The following is an 18204-nucleotide window of genomic DNA, read 5'->3' as shown; positions in this document are numbered from 1 at the left end:
TAAGGGTTAGGGTAAGGGTTAGGTAACGCAGTGTACAACCTGGGACGTCACACGCAGAGCTGCCTCTGGCAAGGTGAGTGAGGAGATGTAGCAGTTGTTGTGTTGTAGGTCTCACTGTTCCTCTAAGCATCCCCTCTTTGTCTTTTAGAGGTGTTGTAGCTGTTTGAAGAGGGTAGATTGAAGCATCTGCCTCGGGGGCTGGTAAGCGGCAGAGGTAAGGGAGCAGATGAGAGTAACTTACCTAGTTGTGCTGTGTCTTTGGATGCTGCATCGGCCTATGCGTTTCTTTTTCTTTCACAGGTGTCTCGCACAGGCTCAAAGGAGCAAACTGCACTCTGAAGAGCTGTGTAAGAAGAGGGGCTGGTCATGAGCTGGGTTGGAGCAGAACGACCAAGTAGCACAAGGTGACTATGAAAGGTGTCCGTCTTGCTTTGCAGGTGCCATGGCAGGCTCTCCACAGAAGTGACTAAGGATATGAGATAAGGCCAGAGAGCGACAAGGAGCGGCATGTGCAGGGATGGTTTTGAAGCACTGCTGTGGCTTACTCTTCTGTTCATCAGGTGCCACAGGCAAGGTGGGTTGTAACGTCAGTCGTTATATTTGCATGAAAGCAGTTCACTTGAATGCCACAGTGCATCTGAGTAGGGTGTTCTAGCAGAACAAGCTTGTCTGGCACAGCGGTGCCTGATGGCAGTGTGTTTCCTCAGGTGAAGAGGTGCCTGAAGCCCCATCCTATCTAGCCTGCACACAATTATCTGAGAATGAAAGCTGCTTTCCAGTAATTCAGAAAGCCAAGTTACGTCTCAGCCTTGAGCATCTCGGGCTTTTGGGCCTGTCTGTAACATTTGGCACCAGCACTAATACTTTTTTTGGCATATGTTTAGTGTTATAAATTGCCCCCTTAATTAATTTTCAGAGAGCATTAATAATAAAAGGAATTTATTGAGTAAGCAACAGCAAGCAAAACAGCGCTGGGCAGCCGGGGAGTCTCGGCTCTGCCAACGGCGCGCACCTCACCCCCGCCAGGGTCCCTTTTTATAGCTTGGTAATTCCGAGATTACGCAGCACATCCTGGTATACTCTGCGACTGCGCGCACTGTTGCTAGGGGGTCGTCTCTGTCCCTCTGGTGGTCGTGAAGATGAAGGCCGTAGTCTTCCTCCGCGTTGTGGTTCAACTTCTTTTTTTATTTGGTCATGTTGGCCCAGCGTGAGACAGGAAGGCAGGATGTTGATACACTAGTTTAGCAACTTATCAGGAGACGGTTACATGAGCTTTGCAGCAGTGTCTTTGAACAAAAGAGGCAACTGAGATGCAGGAGAGAAGGGGAGGGGGTTCTCTTTTTTGTTACATTAAGCAAAAGAATTTTCATAGTGTCTAGCCAAGCATTATACAGCTCCTTACTTCAGCAGGGAGTTTTCACAACTCCCGTTCCTCAAACAGAACTCCTCGTTTTTATAATACAAAAGACAATGAACAAACATTTATTGTGTATTACAGTTCCCTGGAAACACTCCAATTCTGTGCAATTCAATTCCAAAGGTCAAGTGACCTCAGTCCCTGAGCCACTCCCAGCCTGGAAGCCAAGCAGCGAGGCGGAACTACATCTCCCAGCGTGCCACGGAAGCTAGCGTGGCCGACTGCCAACCTGAGGACCACAACTCCCAGCGTGCTGCGGGGCAAGACACTCCCTGCCGCCCTCTGCTGGGACACCCCAGAGCCAGCGCGGCAGCCCCATCGCGCGGTCTCTGCCATCAAAAAAGATCAAGAGAGAAGTGGGACAGAGGAAGGAGTAACAGTGGTAGCTGGACAGAGGAATTGCAGGGAATGCTACTGCAGGCATACAAACCTGGGTGCTGCAGTACAGTGCTTTTATCATTGATGGGCAGTACCAGTTGTGGTTGCAATGCTGTGCAGGTTCAGTGCAAGCAGCTGTCACAAAGTCTCAGGAGAGCATAGAAGCACGAGGAGTGTGGGGCATAATGTCTCTCTCAGGGTTCCAGAGTAGAGTGCAAAGGTCTGAAATGGGTGAGTGGGGGTAACATGGCTACCCAGCAGACACCCAGATGCCCAGACAAGCCCTGCGTGCCACTGTGTCGGCTCCTGAGCACCATGCACATGCTAGCAGTCTACAAAGCGTGCAGAGGCAAGTTAGCAGCAAGAAACTGATGCACAGGAGAGGATGTCCCTGTGCAGCCTGCACCCACCCCTCTCCCTGCCCTGCCAGCATTTGCAGTGTGGCACCATTCCACTCCCTCCCCACCCACCTTGACACTCCAACCACCCTGACCTATGGAAGGCTGCACTGAGCCCCTGGCTGCAGCATGCACATGTGAGTTCACTTCTTCCAGTATGCAAAAGGAAGCATTTATTCAGGGCTTCTTTTAAACTTCAAAGTAGTACTGCATCTGGATGATGGGTTTGGAGGGATTACATTTTATATAAAACCCACGAGAAATAAATATCTGGTAGAAATAGGTAACAAAGTTCACGCTGTATACAGTTGTGCTATTTATCTACAGTTGTCAAAAATACAATGAAATTAGGTAAAAAAGGTTGCTTGGTCGAAACATTAATGAATAATTATGTGTTCCAAATGCATAGGAGTGGCAGAGCGATCAAAGACAGTAAGTGTCTTAAAGCTTCAGAGCTTTCAAGAGCTGCCACGATCACATGACTAAAGAAAAGCTACCAAGTTTGTTCACCAAGACAGCTGTTCAAAGTAAAGACAGGGAAAAAAAACTTACACTCTACCACCAGGCATCTTTGCTGGAGGGGAGCAAGAGGAGGAAAAGAATGCAGCAGATGTTTAAACTTCTCCTTATGGTATCTGTATGTTTTGAAGAAACCTCTCTGGCAGAAGCAAGGTCAGTTTGCAGATACTATCTAAGGAAACAGCAACAGACAGCAGCAAATAATGTGTGTCACGGATAGGATCACTTCATATTCATTGTACTGCACAATGACCAAGACCAATGATCCCGGAGATGAAAAACAAAATCTCTCTCCCCAAAGAGCACCCTGAAGCCTGAACATCTTCAATAAACATTTTAACCCTGAATTTTCTCACAATGTTCTCAGTTGGTATTTCTCTGAGGGAGAGGTAGGCTCTCATGGAGATACTTCATGCTCCCATGCTCTGAGAAGTCAGAAACATGATTGTCCCCTCTCAGTAACCACTTTGTAGTGAAGTAACCATTTTGTATTCTCACTGGTCCACGTGCATGGATACCAGAAGTACTAATTCCAACTTCAGCAACTGTAGAAAACACACAAGGTAAAGGCAGTTGATCCTCGGAAGATATTCAACTTTGTACTATATAGCTCTGCATCTTTATGTAGAAGCAGTCATTCAGTGCGATCTCCCTTCCTTCGCTCCTCCCCAAGTGTAAGAAGTGATTTTTATCTGTTCTGATTAGAGGAACTTAACTATTATAAATTGGAATGTTTATACTTGTCTGTTACAGCTTCACTTTTAGAGAGAAAAGTGAGCCAGAAAGGTACGCATGTCTTACGTATATCATGCATTCGTCTGAGGGCTTACCCTTTGAACCATAAGAACTAAATTAGTCAAGATCGCAATCTTATGTCCTTTTTTTCCTTCCCTCTTCTTAAAGAGACCACTGCATGATCTTATAAAACCCTAATTACAATTTTTTTTATCACACAGAGCACTGCGTGTTCAAGCCTACTACAGAGATTTCTAGTAGTTTCTACCTCAGGAATTAATGTTTCCCTTGTCTTCTGCAATTCCTAGTACGTGCATGTGTTTATTTAGGTAACTGATTCTCAGTTTTGTTTCAGTCTTTCCTTCCTCTCACACTGCTGAGTGAGCAAACAGCTTTGTGGTGCTTAGCTGCCTGCACACCACAGGCACTTACCCGAGTCCAAATCTCTATCCATCAGAGAATTGGGTACTGGCATTCCAGAAAACACAAGCACTGTCCACATGCTGGAGGAAGAACTCTGCTGTTTTCTTTGAGAAAGAGGCAGAGCAGAAAATAGGATACAGTATATACAGAATGATCATGCAGTCCAACAGGCACAGCCTCATACCGTGAACAGATGCAATAGCAGAACTTTCACCTGCACCGTTATCAGACAGCATTTAACAGCCTGGATTAAAACATGTTCACACACACCTTCTTCAGAGTACATTTAGCGCATAGACACAACTGTAAATATTACAAGGAGCTTGCAAAGACAAGAAGAAAGTAAAAAGATGTCTAATTCTTACTACAGTCTAGACCTTGCAAACAGGGATAGTCGTATGACTGGGGAGAAGTGACAGCAGCCCCAAGCTACATTTTGCAGTCAGATGGTTAAACTACATGTTCAGCTGTAAGCTGCAAGTCAGTCACCCAGAGCAATGGGACGAATGCTAAAGATGAACTCTATCTCCAGTACACACCCAAGTAAATCGCTGGTGCACCAGGTAGTGGCTTACAGTATCAAAAGCAAGCCTTTCAGTGCTACTCATTTAAGTTCTGCAGAAGGTGCAGAAAACAGATGCCTGCTTGAATCTCACATGGATGAGCCACAAATCAAAATGACCTTACTGTAGCTGACTCTCAGAAGTTTTAGGCTTGTATCGAGAGTCATCCTTTGGCTGGGAGCAGCTCTAGCTATGTTTTCAAGCAGCAGAGTGTTCAAACCTCATGCGGAGGAGTGGAAGAAGCACAGAGAGGCACATAGGAACAGAAGTTCACAGCATCAAAGGAGCAAGAAACTGGGAACTAAGATACATGCAGCTTTTACACTACAGATGCGGAATGGGGAGATAAAGGACTGGAAGAGATAAAAAAAAAAAAATAAATGCTTGTGGTCCTTGTTTGCAAGACTTAAAAGTGACGTGGGAAGACAAAGTGTATATAGTCTGATCTTTCCCACAATCCCTATTCCCTCTATAGAAGCTCACCTCTTCCTCCTTCAGAGGCCTGAAGACAACTCCAGGATTCAGGAGACATTTCTGCAAAACTGTCTGACGTGGTAAGTCTGTACAATACAAGAACACAAAGCAGCCTGCCTGACAAGAACATGTGTTGACTTGCCGTTGGCCAGTTGCTCAAACACATGCCTTCACCTCCTGGAATAAGGGCACACAACATGTTTTCCTTGAATTAAGCACAACTATAGATAGATGTAGCTCATAGGGTTCCGGCTGATTATGCTTACTACAGAACCAAGATAAGAGAAACTACTGCAATGTAAGTAGTTATGCTAATAACAAGAGCCCGCAGTGAAACCAAAGCAGAAGCTTAAGGAAACAGATTAGGTCACAAACCATCCTCTGTGACAATAACATCCGTGTGAGAACTTCGATACTTGTGGATATGTTCAACAGCTTCTTGTACACTATCCGCAACCTCAGTGCAGCACTCCAGATCCCCATATTCATCACGGAGAGATTTCACTTCTGAGGGGCTGAGTAAGAGGCAAACTTTGGGCCAGCATGAATCTTCACCTGCAATACCAGAAGTATATGTATTTTGTGCTGTAGATTTTACCAATGCATAACAGGTGAAAAGTGCAGCTTGTTGTTCTGGGTATAGCCAGGATGGAGTTAATTTTTTTCATAGCAGTCCCTATACTGCTATATATTGGATTTGCACCTTAAACAAACCGCTGTTCTGGCTGTTGCTAAACACTGCTCACCTGGTTTCAAGGCTTTCTCTTTTTCCCCCCACAGTGAGAAGGTCAAGGGTGTTCTAAAAGATAGGAGAGGACATAACTACAACTGATTCAAACTGATGAAAGGGATAGTCTATGCCATATAATCATAGTCAGCAATATAAAATGAGGGGAGGGGAGTTTCGAGGAAGGTAGACATTGCTCAGGACACTGATCTATTTGTGGCAGGTGGTGAGTGACTGTATTTTCATCACTTGTTTTGTTTTTCCCTTTCTTATTCCTCTTTCCTTTGCTAATTAAACTATATTCGTTCCAAACCATGAGCTTTCTTGCTCTTTCTCCTCCCACTTGAGAGCAGCAGGGAAAAGTGAGCAATGCGTTGACTGATGCTTAGCTGCTGGTCTGGGGTTAACCCACATTTGTGAGATTTGCAACAGGAACCGAGGGAATGGCATAGACCTGTGGCAGGGGAGGGTCAGGCTGGATGTTAGGGAAAGGTTCTGCACCAAGAGGTGGCTGAGCACTGGAACAGGCTCCCAGGACAGTGGTCACAGCACTGAGCCTGCTGGAGTTCAAGGAGTGTTTGGGCAATGCTCTCAGATGTATGTCTGATTTCTGGGTGGTCCTGTGTGGAGCTAGGGGTTGATCTTGGTAATCCTTGTGAGTCCCTTGCAACTCAGGGTATTCTATGATACTTCAGATTTGCTGATTAGAATCCCTACCTTTGAAGGCTTTCAAGGAAGGTGCCTGTAAGATGGCATTTTCCTGTGCAACTATACATTTTGTTGATAATGAAACCCTGACCAGTATTTGTGTGTTTCCTGTTCTCAAGTCAGATTTGACAACAGTAACATCAAGTCCTCCCCACTGTATTAAGGGACAGGAGCTGTTGGGTGCTTGTGGAAATCTACCCGTTGTCACACAAAATCCATAAATTTACCCTTCACTTCCCCCCCCTAAAAAAACATACTTCTCTTAGTATGACTTCTTTAACATCATCAAAACATGACCTGCCTATTTTACCATGTTTTCCTGCATGAATCACTGTTTATATACACTATTTGCCAAATGCAAATGCTATGTGAAAAATCCATGTTTTAAGTGTAATTTAAAGTACTTCACAAATATTTCTCTCCCGATGCATCTCTGCTATGAAACATTACGCATGTCAAAGCGATTATGTAGGATAGTGGCCTTTCACTGTTCCTGTGGAACAGAAGGAGGGGAAAATAATGGGCGGGAATAAAGGCAAGTGAGGCAAAACATTTAAACAACGTGGATGAAGCAGATTTGAGAAGGAGAAACATAACATGGGAAATGACTGAGGTAAGAAGGTAAATCAATAGATTTAATAAGAATAGTCTTTGGGTCCATGAGGTTGCCAGCCATTAAGTCAGAATTAAGAATAGTAGAGAAAGGGTTGTGGATATGCTCTTCCAAGGCAGAGAATGATTTTTTGCTACGTAAAAGGAAGTAGTTGTATCCCAGCATTGGCATGCACAGCCACCCCGAAGAAGCTGCTTTTAGATCATTTCCACTGAAAAGCTTAGGGTTTCATGGAGAAGCCGAGAAAGCTCTCCAGAAGTTCATCTAGGTGTACAAAGAGACAAGTGGGTAACGTTAAGTGTTATGTTATCATACAACTACATAGGGCTATGTCAGCAAGACCAAAGGCTCCTAAAATGAAAAAAGAAAAGTAAATAAAACAAAGACCAACACAAGTATACATGACTAACCTGTTCTACTCTCAACATGTCTATGATCTGATCAAACAACAGGGTTCTCAGCAAGTCTTGATGAATTAAGAATGTTTCCAGAGCATTAAAAGCAGCAGGATATTCACACTTTACTCTTAAACCTCAGTCAGAGACTCAAACAATTGGTTATATGTAACAAACATTTATGACAAAGACTTGAAGAGTATGTGAATTATTATTATCTATGGTTATTATTATAACCATACCACACATATTCTAAATGTGAAGTTCAGTTACACTCATGATATCCAAGTCCCCCTTTCACAGCTTACTTATTCATGCGACCTTCTCAATGCTGGCATCTGTGTCCACATACACATGACAGATCCCTTCACTGTGTCCCATCACTGGAATTCCCTTAGCAGCTTTCTGGATATTCCTGACTAGCTGGGATGAACCACGTGGAATGATTAGATCTATCAGCTTCTCCAAACAGCAGAGATCTACTTCCTCTCTTGTATTCACCTGTGAAAGTTGTGACACAAACAGTCAATGGCCTGAATTCTCAGGCTCTGCCTGTATTTTTTATACATGCCACAGCAAAAAAGTTGTTGATTTAATTCCAGACACTTACTAGTTGCACTGCATCTTTGACTCCATGAATTGAGAGTGCTTCTTGGGTCAGATGGTGAAGGATTTGATTGCTATATGCAGCCTCTTTCCCTCCTTTTAGTAGCAAGCCATTTCCACTAGCTATGGCCAAAGCAGACACCTGTCAGAACAGAATTAAAAAAATAAGAGAAAAAATAATCTGACTTCTCTGTGAGAATAACATCTGCAAAATAGAGTAAAAACAGGATTTTGAATTCTGCTGACTTACTCAATATTAATATATGGCACCAAGAAATTCTTCCAAGTCAGAACATGTAACTCCAGAAATGAAGTATCTTAACATTTCAGTAACAAACTTGAGCTTCAGGGTACTACTGGCAAAGGGAGACTGTAGTGAGTAAGTCAAAGGAAACCCTGAACATAGGCTCTGGCACAAATTTGGTAGCCGTATAAAACTATTTCAGATGCAAGAACTCTTATCCCTAATCATTCTGGCTGGAAGTAGCTAATAAACTCTTCCGATGAAGAACATTTTTGTTGTGCTGTCTTATACAGAAGCCTTTTATTTTATCGCACTAATTTCATGTTTATAACCAGAAGGTGACCTTGCCCTTGGTGGAGGGGAGTAGATGACCTTTAAGTTCCCTTCCAGGGAAGACCATTCTATGATTCTATGACACAGAATCACAGAATTTTCTAGGTTGGAAGAGACCTCAAGATCATCACCTCCCACTAGACCAGATTGCTCAAAGCCCCATCCAACCTGGCCTTAAATACTTCCAGGGATGGGGCATCCACAACTTCCCCAAGCAGCCTGTTCCAGTGCCTCACCACCCTCATAGTACAGAATTTCTTCCTTTTATCTAATCTAAATCTACCCTTTTAGTTTAAAGCCATTACTCCCTGTCCTGTCATTACACTCCCTGACAAAAAGTCCCTAGCCAGCTTTCCTAAAGCCTGCTTTAGGTGCTGGAGCGCCACTATAAGGTCTCCTCAGAGCCCTCTCTTCTCTAGGCTAAACAACCCCAGTTCTCTCAGCCTGTCTTAATAGGAGAGGTCCTCCAGCCCTCATCAACTTCGTGGCCCTGCTCTGGACCTGCTCTAACAGATTTATTTCTTATGTCGGAGTCCCCGGAGCTGAATGCAGCACTCCAGGTAGGGCCTCACTGGAGTGGAGTAGTTAGCGAGAATCACTTCCGTGGACCTTCTGGTCATACTTTTGATGTGGCTCAGGATACAGGCAGCTTTCTGGTTTGCAACTGCACATTGCTGGCTCATGTAGAGCTTTTCATCCATCAACGCTCCCAAGTCCTTCTCTGCAGGGCTGCTCTCAATCCACTCATCAGCCAGCCTGCATTCATTCTTGGGAGTGCCTTGATGATGGTGCTGAACCTTGCACTTCGCCTTCTTGAACTTCATGAGGTTCGCATGGGCCAACCTCTTAAGCATGTCAAGGTCAACTCAGACCAACTCCTTTTCCCTACTAGCGTCCTCTGGGTGAAAACAGTCACCATGTTTGATATTCTACCTCATCCTGCTGTCCACAATTTGAAAAGAAAACTGAAAAAATAGGCAATACTTCAGAAAGATACACTAAATGACAATGATCTAGGAACCTTGCCGTACCCAGATACTGCGTGTCTTTAACATATAAAACTAGACATTAAAATGCAATTTGATTGTATCTTGTTAAGAATCTGCCTCTCTGAAGATCAGCATCACAAAGGAAAGCTTCAGAGACAAGCTTATTTAAATAAAAAAATCCATTCCATAATGGGTTTCAAAACAGTTTGTTCCCTTTATATAATAGATCATGGCTATACTTCAGAATGATTGGATTTCTTGATATCTATAGGAAGCAGTCTGTGAAATATGATCTCAGAACTTCGCCTTGTAAGTACTAGAGGCAAACATGCTATTTGTATATGCTCATTAGAAGCTAAACTGTTAGTCTGCAATTGTTTCACCTTTACTGTAACTCAAGACTGAACTCTGAGCACTGACTCAATTCCATGTATGCTATCTCCAGCTAGCTATCAGGCACACACTACTCCATGGAGAAGTCAAATATCCTCTGTAATTGCTTACCCGAACCAGTATGAGATGCAATAGTAAACTATTGAGGAAGCAACCTATCCTGTGCACTCAGAGTCCATCCTACTATCAGCTATAGCATGGGAGAGAAACCATATTATTCAGATGCAGAGCTATCAAAGATGATCCTCTGAAATTGCATTGGAGTACTTGAGGATGGGGGCTGGCAGGAAGAAAAGTAACAATGGCAGACAAGGGAGACTAGTGCCTTTTCCTTTCACATGAACTTTGCCTAGAGTATACTCCCCTTCAGTATGAAATGAGGACAAACACTCACAACATTCAGTTATGAAATATGAAGCTGCCCTTTGGCAGTCTCTTTTTAAGTGCCCATACCCATCCCTTGCTCCTCAAACACTTATATGTCAGAGAAATGCTCAGTCTTGCTAAAAATACCAGCAGTAAGAGCCTAGACTTACCTTTCCACAAGGGAGTAAAAGCTATCACTCTGCCTCAGTGCAAATATGCAGTATCGGTATGGGACAGACCACTCAAAGCCTAGAGCTTCTACTTTGTGCTAATTTTTTTTTTAGCATATATTCTTAACAGTTGTGGTTTGTTATTAATAATCTATGTTAAACATTTGAGGTTTAATCATAGCCTGCAGTTCAGCTGTACTAGGCATGGACAGGAAAGTGCTCATTGGTAGGAACCTCGAGAGTTGCAAGTTAAGCAGGGAACCTATGTTATAAGACACATGCAGAAACTGCACCACCTGAATGTAAGATAACTCCTCATCTATGTTGGGTATCAAAAAACAACGCTGAGTAACTCTCAACATTGCAGAAGCAAGTCCCAAGAATGTGTCCATGGAAAAAAAATTGGGATGACAACAGAACTCATTTCAGAATAATACAAGCAAAAAGTCTTTTGAGGCAAGACTTCTTGCAGCCTTCCAATAACTCACCAATAGAAATACACTTTTGTTATCAAATTATCTCTCTGCCCTCCTCACATACCTGTGGAAGACCGTCAGGACGGGACTCAAAAAAAATCACAAGAAGGACCCCAACAGGCACTGTCATCTGCTCCAACTCTAGATCTTTTGCTGTTCATGTTCTCCGAACTATGCACCCGATGCTGTCTCCTGTGAAGATGCTGCAATCTGACATAGCCCAATAGCCAAGCTGTTCAGCTTTGATGTAGACAGACTTAGACGTTTCAACAAAGGAAGTGCCAATCTTCCTAGAAGAAAGAAAAAATTGTGCTCAAGATAGATTTATCTGTCTAGTTTCAAAAGTGACCTAATGGTCAAACTAGGAAAAAAAAGCAGCTGTTTCCCACACCACAGCAAGAAACCTACCTAAAATGAACAATGTAAAGCATTAAGTTCAGTAGCTACAATAAAACGGCTCAAATTTGACAACGATTTCACATATTTGTGAATCATTTAGGTGTATCACATATACACCTAATATGACAGGAATGATTTGCATATGAAGTAACATCCGCAAAGACAAAGTTTGTCCTATTTCTAGTACCATTACACAACCGTGTACCTGAATTTCTTACAAATTTCTACCCTTGCGATATTCCTGGAAGGTTTGGGCAGTAATTGCCTCTTTCTATTTCACAGATAGAAATCCCAAAGAGCAGAGGAACACATAGCATTTCAAATTGGGCAAGAGCTGCCAGAGTTTTCTAGTCTGAACACATTCAGGTAGGAAGGTTACTCGGAAATGTCCCTCCAGGCATTCTCCTCAGTAAAAAATAGTTGCCATATGTCTTTTACTGAACATTAAAATTTGTGATGTGCCAGTTCCACACATTTTCTAACCTAAGACCAGCTTCCTGATGCACCACTCTAACAAAAAAGAATGGATTTAGTCTATGCTGCCTGAACTGTACTTTCCTCAGTCAGAAGGTAATGTGGTTCTTTCCGGAAAGCATCATTTTTAAGTACCAACCTTCCCCACAGGGGCCAAACATTACATTAACCAGCCCAGGAGAATATTCATGCCATTTCATGCATGACAATAACAGGGAAGATACTTGCTATATTTAATTTCTAAAGTGAGCCTCCTTTGGCAAAAGACAACAGTATTTTATTTTTATTTTTTTAAACAATGCTGTGGGTTGCTGCTTTCAAAGGCCTCTCTCTCTGTCTTCTCTGATGAAAACATCTCTTATGTAATTATGGAAGCTGCAGCTGTTTACACTGACAAGCTCTCAAAGTCCTGGGTTCCCTAATCTGTGACAGCCATAATAGCCAATTGCAGGTGACAGAGTATTCTAGTTCTACTCATTTCCTTTGAGGCCCAGAAAAGCTCATGACAACAGGTGTTCCGTGAAAGGACCCGGAATATTACCTTTATTTTCAGCTTCTTCTAAGTCCTTTTTGCTTGCCAAGGACATTTCTTTTCTCTGATCAATTAATAAGTCAGTGAGACAATAAAAAATCTCCGCTCTCCGAAAGAGAAAAGTTTCTGAACTGCATTCTTATATGAAGTCCATGGTGTTTGACATCTGGCTCACTTCAGCTCATTCCTACTGACACATCTTCTTACTGTCTTGATGCCCTGAATACTTGGAGCCAGCTGATTTTTTCCAGGACCCATTTGTGTTATAAACCTGTATTTTACAACTTGCCACATGTTCACAGCCTTAAAGAGTGAGGACATACTGTTCTCTCACCTGCTCAAGCTGCAGAGCTGCCAGGGTCCTGCCACCAGCTTGAGACATTTCACCCTGCTGCTCCACTGTAGGGGCCTGCCAAAACAAACAACCAACCAACCACAAGACATGCAGACAAAGGTTACAGCCCATGTGGAAGGAAATGAACACTAACCTTTCAACTTCCAACTCCTTAATCAAAGCAGGAAAACAGGTATGGTCTTAAGAGACATATCAAAGAAATTTACTGTATGCCAGAACAGGAAAATCTCTATCAGATACCAAAATGCTGCCGTGGTCCCCGAGCATAGCCCTTTTCAAGGCATCACAGAGATTCAGTAAGATCATCCATGTCATAGGGAACAAACAAGTATACAACTTGTATCAAAAAGACTTGACAAAGAGCAAAAGAATACAGGGACAGCTAAATCTCAGGGTGTAAGGAGGCTACTGAAAACAGGGAGGCATCCTTTGAAAAAGTTTAATTATATAACTACTGAAAAGAGAAAAGATTGCAAAATAATATGGAAATGTACAAACAATATGGGAAGCCAAAACCAGCCTGAGTAACAGCTTGCAGAATAGCTGCTCTCTCTCCGCTCTGTGTACGTTGAAGGGCTTCTACAGAAGAAAGGTTTGTTTTCTTAGCATGGATGTCAAAGAATCCATCTCAAACTGAAATGATACCAAACAAGTTTTGAAACAGAAACAGAAGTAACAAGTCATAAGGCTCAGGCAGCATTTCACTAAGGAGTTCTCAGGGAGCTCACGGATAAGCTATGTTTTCACTTTTAACTCTCTTGAAATTGTCTGTAGAACAGATAACTTGAAACGTGACTAATATGCCTGGACTTCTATTTAAGAAGTATCCTACAGAAATTGCCAGAGCAGGAATTCCCATGTTAAGGAAAATAAAAGGAGGTAATAGTGGGAAGCGTAAGAAAAGAACTAGTGGACACTTGATTAATAAGACTTAATTAAGGACTGTTAAAACAGCTTTTTAAAGCGAGGTCATGTGTTATAACGTGGAGTGTATTTTTGTGTTCTTTGAACACAAAAGGGGTGTTGGACCAGGTGACCTCTGGAGGTCCTTCCAACCTCAACCAGCCTGTGATTCCTTTGCAGCCACTATGCAACAAAATAGCAACTACAATTCACAGCAGATAAACATAAAGCAATGCAGAGGCAAAAGGGGAAATCAGGCCTTCGTACTACACACAATCCTATGAAAACATAACTTCAATGCTCATCAGCATTGAACAGCAACTTCCCTGTTTAACCTTTTGGAAAAGGCCTAGGAAAGGCAACAAAAAGCATCACCAATCTAATCAAAACTCAAAGGTAGCCTTGCTATCTCATAAACTGAAGGTTCATTTGCATCTTGGATGCTACACAAAATTATATTTTTGCCCACCTTCAAAAGGTCACAGTAGAATAAAAACAGTTTCAGCCAAGAGAAACAGGGATCGCCAAATGTTTGGAACAGTTTCTGTAGAAAAGGACTAAGAAAAAACCTTTTTCATGTGAAAAAGAGATGAGGGAAAAGACAACGTCTCATGTCATAGACGTTGAACAGAGATTGATAACCCATGTTCTCTTTCCATACAGAAGGTGGGGGCATCAAAAGCTAGCAGGAAGCAAATTTCACTCCTCCTGCCCACAAGCACACACAAAATAAAGGAAGCAGTTCTTCACATAGTGAAGCTAGCTCCAGAGTTTACACACAATACCTAGTTAAGGCTCGTGACTCCTGTGACCCATGGATGCTAAGTGTTTACATGGGTTCAAAGGATATGACCAATTTTTACAAGAAATCCATTAAGCATTTTTATGCTTAAAGGCATTTGCTTGTCTTAAAGTGCAAGTCACAAGTATCACTCTATACTTGTTCTATTCTGCTAGGATCACAGATCTTTGGTCTGACTTCCTGTAGCCATTGTTACATTGTCACAGCAACACAGAGGCAGGAAAACATTCCTACATACAGAAACAAATGACTGAGTCATAAAAAGAATTTAGGATAAAAAAATTAAACTGCACACTTAGTTCAGCAGTACATTCTATATGAACACTGTGAAATCTGTTCATCTGATTCGTGTCAATATAGAACAATGCTAGGTCCACATGATGAAATGTGACCTTCTCTCTTACATACCCTTGTATAACCACAAGTCTAAGAGAAACAGAGTGGTTAATGTATATACTTCCTGTACCTTGCAAAAGAATGGTCTAGCAATTCGTGTCAGTAGAGTGTTTGGAGGGTAAACCTTGAGACTCGGGTCTAGGGGATAAGAGAACAAAGGAGTTTTCAAAAACTGCTGACTTTTGCATGGGGCGCTGCATGGGTCTCTGATATCCGAGCTAAGAGATCACCAAATTAAGGGGGGGGGGGGGGGGAAGCTGAAGAACAACCAAAGGATAAAGCCTGGGGGGAAGACTACGAGCCCTCAGTACGAGCGACCCCCAGAGGGACCACCGGAGACTGATACGCATGCGTCTGTGGGATGATTCGGTTCCTGTGAAACTAATTATAATAACCCTGCCTTTTCCAAAAGTGGTGCTGAATATGTATTAGCCTAGCAGCATAAAAACCAGCCGCCTGATGTAATAGGTGTGCGTCTTGGTGTAGTGGAGACTCCTGGCGCACCCAGCGCTGTTTGCTTACCTCTGTTCATTTAATAAATTGTAAACTTTAATTGCAATCCTATTTGGGACTCAGTCATTTATTACAGTTGGGGGCTCACCTGGGATGGCTTTGGTTCCTGAGTTCTGATTTGATCTAGGAGAGGCGCCACACCATTTGGTGGCTCCTGTCCGAGTCTTGTCTGGAATAACACCATCTTGAACCTGAATAAAGGCAAGCAAAGTTATTAATATTTTTTTATGAGCTCCCTTGACAGCTGCAGCACTATATTTTGCCTGTAATTCTGTGCGTGAAGGTCCGAACGAAGACGACGGAGTTGTAAGTGTTTAAGGAGCATACCATTCGGTTGGGTGGGATTCGGTTGCCTGTGTGTGTAATCTCAGTCACACTCTTAGTTCCGAAGTGAGTGTGGAGGTCTTCTAACCATGGTTCCAATCTCCAGTGAGGGACTTGGCCGGTGAAGGACCGAAGCGATTCCTATAGGATTTGTGGGTGGGTGATAGGTCCTAAACCCTCTGCAAGACACTCTTACTAAGGTAACCAAGGGCTGTAGGGATTGCCATAGTAAAATTCCCAGATGGGTCAGACAGAATTGAAGACCAAGGACCAGAAGAAAGGGAGCAAATTTCCAGACATACCACCAGAAAGTCCATTAGGAATAACGGTTAGAAACTGGAACGAGAGGGGCCCCAGAAAATGAAAGAGTAAATTAAAAATGGCCCAGTATTATATGATAGAATGACCCAAAGAAGCCCACCCGCCGCCTCGCCCCGTCCTGATCCGGCCCAGCCCGCCCCGGGGCGCCACTAACCACCAACCTCGCTGCTGCACGGCCTGGCCCGACAGCTTCCGCCCATAGTGCCGGCAAGCCCTGCATGCCGCTTCCGCCCTGGGTTCGTCCGAACCAATCACGAAGCGCTTCCGCCCTCAGCGAAGGCATGCCCTGACATGACTTCCGCCCTCGACTCCCACCCAAAAAGAAAGTGCTTCCGCCCCGATTGAAGGCATGCCTTCAATCACTGCCGTCACTTCCGTCCTCGGTTCCCTTCCGCTCACAAAGCCGCTTCCGCCCACAGTGTCCATCGAATAGACCTGGCAGCTGCCCCCCCTCCCTTCCCCCCCCAAAGAAGGGCGGGGAGGAGACGTGACAGCATCTGCCCTATAATCCAGCAAAAATCATAAGAGACCTAGAACAGCAGAGCAAACACACAAAGTAACACTGACATCCTGTCCATAAACACGCTATAACGATCACTCCCCTGAGAAAGAACTGCATGCAATACAGGCATCTGGTACTACATTAGTTTATTCTAAGAGATCCTACTAGTTGTTACCTCAAAAAGATGCGCGTACCGCTCTCTACTTGGAAACGCATCAGTCCATAGACTCTGACCCACCTGAAGAACCCTGCAACTGACTGAAGGAAAAATCAAAGCACTTACCCCAAAGAGCAGCCCAGGCAGAAGGAGCTCTCTTAATGCACACCTGGGGCTCATCTACCATTTGGCCCCATCCAGCACCCAAACCCAATCACCTGGGAAAGGGGAGGGGAAAGCACAAGAAAGTAGAAAGAGAACAGAAGGAGCAGCAGCTTTAGTGTTTATTATTATTATTATTATTATTATTATTATTATTATTATTATTGTTTTAAATCTTGTTTAGCTCAACAGCAAGCAGAGTGCAGACGAGAACTCTGTGCTTTTGCTGCACGTCCCGCCTCGCCGCCTGCAGTTCTCCATTTCCACCAGCAGGCGGCAGGGTCTCTCAGGGGTTGCCCCCAGCACGTCTGGGGTTCTGCCGGGGTTCCATTGCGCGGGTGTGCCGAGGCTCCCAGACTCTCCTCTGGGATCCCCGGCCCAAGACCCAACCCCAGACGGTTGACCCCAGACCCTCAAGCCCAAACCCTCGACCCCAAGCCCCAATACCAAACCATCAACCCCGGACCCTCAAGTCCAGACACTTGACCCAGACCCAGAGGCACCCCGAGGCCCGTACAGGAGCCCTGGACCCCAGAGCAGACCATGAGACCTGACTCCAAGCAATGACCACAAATTCCAACACTGAGTCCCCACTCCCGAGGTGGCCCCAACCCCAGAGCTGACTCCAATCCCTGACCCTTGTAATGGACCCAAACCCCCAACCTCAGACCCAGAGCTAAGCCTGAGCCACAAACCTGAGCCCCAAACCCAGACCCTCAATCCCAGACTCTCAACCCCGGACCCTTGATCCCAGAGCCCCTGACCCCGAGACCCAGACATGTATCTGAGCCCCAGACCTGGGACCCAATCCTGACCTCCATACCCGGAACTGGGCCCGATACCCATACCCAGACATGGGCCCGAGCTCTGGACCCAAACCCAGGCATGAGCCCTGGACCCGGACTTGACCCCGAGCCTTTGACCCTGAGTCCCAAACCCAGAGGCTGACTCCAGACACTTGACCCTTGACTCCAGCGCCCCCCCCCTCTGGAGTTAACCCCAAGCCCCAGATCCAAGCCCTGGACCCCGGAGATGACCCCAAGCCCTGAGACCGGAGATGACTGAGCCCCTGAACCCTGGAGCTGACCCCGACTCTTGACCCCTGGAACAGACTGTGGAACCAAATTGAAAACCCCAAGCCCCGACCCCGGACCCTTAAGGCTGGATCCTGAACCCCGACCCTCGACCCTGAGCCCTAACCCCAAGCTCCAGCCCCAGGCCCCAGCCCCTCAGCCCTGGACCCAGACTTGACCCAGGGCCCCAGACCGGGAGGTGACCAGAAGCCCTGGCCCTGAGCCCAGAGCTTACCACGCAACTAACCCTGAACCCAAAACCCAGACCCAAAACTGCGGACTCAAACCCCGGACCTGAAACTTGAACCCCAGACCCTTGACCCCGGAGCTCCCATCCTGGGTCTAGCTGTGAGCCCCGGACCCA

General features: G+C 44.6%; 1 protein-coding gene across 18 annotated transcripts; it reads right to left on the bottom strand.

Annotated features, from left to right (window-relative positions):
* Positions 1-890: 890 nt before the first annotated feature.
* LOC309876588 (delta-1-pyrroline-5-carboxylate synthase-like) lies at positions 891-16181 on the bottom strand. 18 transcript variants are annotated; one of them, XM_082757075.1, is made up of 11 exons: positions 16108-16181; positions 15390-15492; positions 12667-12741; positions 10992-11217; positions 7961-8098; positions 7659-7851; positions 5654-5706; positions 5283-5462; positions 4917-5084; positions 2746-4084; positions 891-2017 (listed from the first exon to the last, which is right to left on the bottom strand). In XM_082757075.1, exons 6-10 carry the CDS (start codon positions 7664-7666, stop codon positions 3894-3896), a joined length of 600 nt encoding a protein of 199 aa, XP_082613201.1. In that variant the 5' UTR covers positions 7667-7851; positions 7961-8098; positions 10992-11217; positions 12667-12741; positions 15390-15492; positions 16108-16181; the 3' UTR covers positions 891-2017; positions 2746-3893. The 18 variants fall into 18 exon arrangements, with proteins under 18 accessions (XP_082613201.1, XP_082613200.1, XP_082613198.1 ...); XM_082757074.1 differs by having other exon boundaries at positions 12667-13320; positions 16101-16128; XM_082757072.1 differs by lacking the exon at positions 16108-16181 and adding an exon at positions 15629-15975 and having other exon boundaries at positions 12667-13320.
* Positions 16182-18204: the final 2023 nt, after the last annotated feature.

The sequence above is a fragment of the Aythya marila genome (assembly GCF_965140915.1).
Source record: "Aythya marila genome assembly, chromosome: 3".
In the NCBI taxonomy this organism is placed as follows: domain Eukaryota; kingdom Metazoa; phylum Chordata; class Aves; order Anseriformes; family Anatidae; genus Aythya; species Aythya marila.
Note: the sequence above shows the minus strand (reverse complement) of the source record. Positions and strands in the feature narration are given on the sequence as shown.

Coding starts and splice junctions, on each gene's coding strand:
- LOC309876588 (XM_082757060.1), bottom strand. CDS start 16,146: ATGGGCGGAAGCTGTCGGGCCAGGCCGTGCAGCAGCGAG. Junction 15,493..16,107: donor CCAGGCCGTGCAGCAGCGAG/GTTGGTGGTTAG, acceptor GCCTTTATTCAG/GTTCAAGATGGTGTTATTCC. Junction 5,085..5,282: donor TGTTATTGTCACAGAGGATG/GTTTGTGACCTA, acceptor CCCTTATTCCAG/GAGGTGAAGGCATGTGTTTG.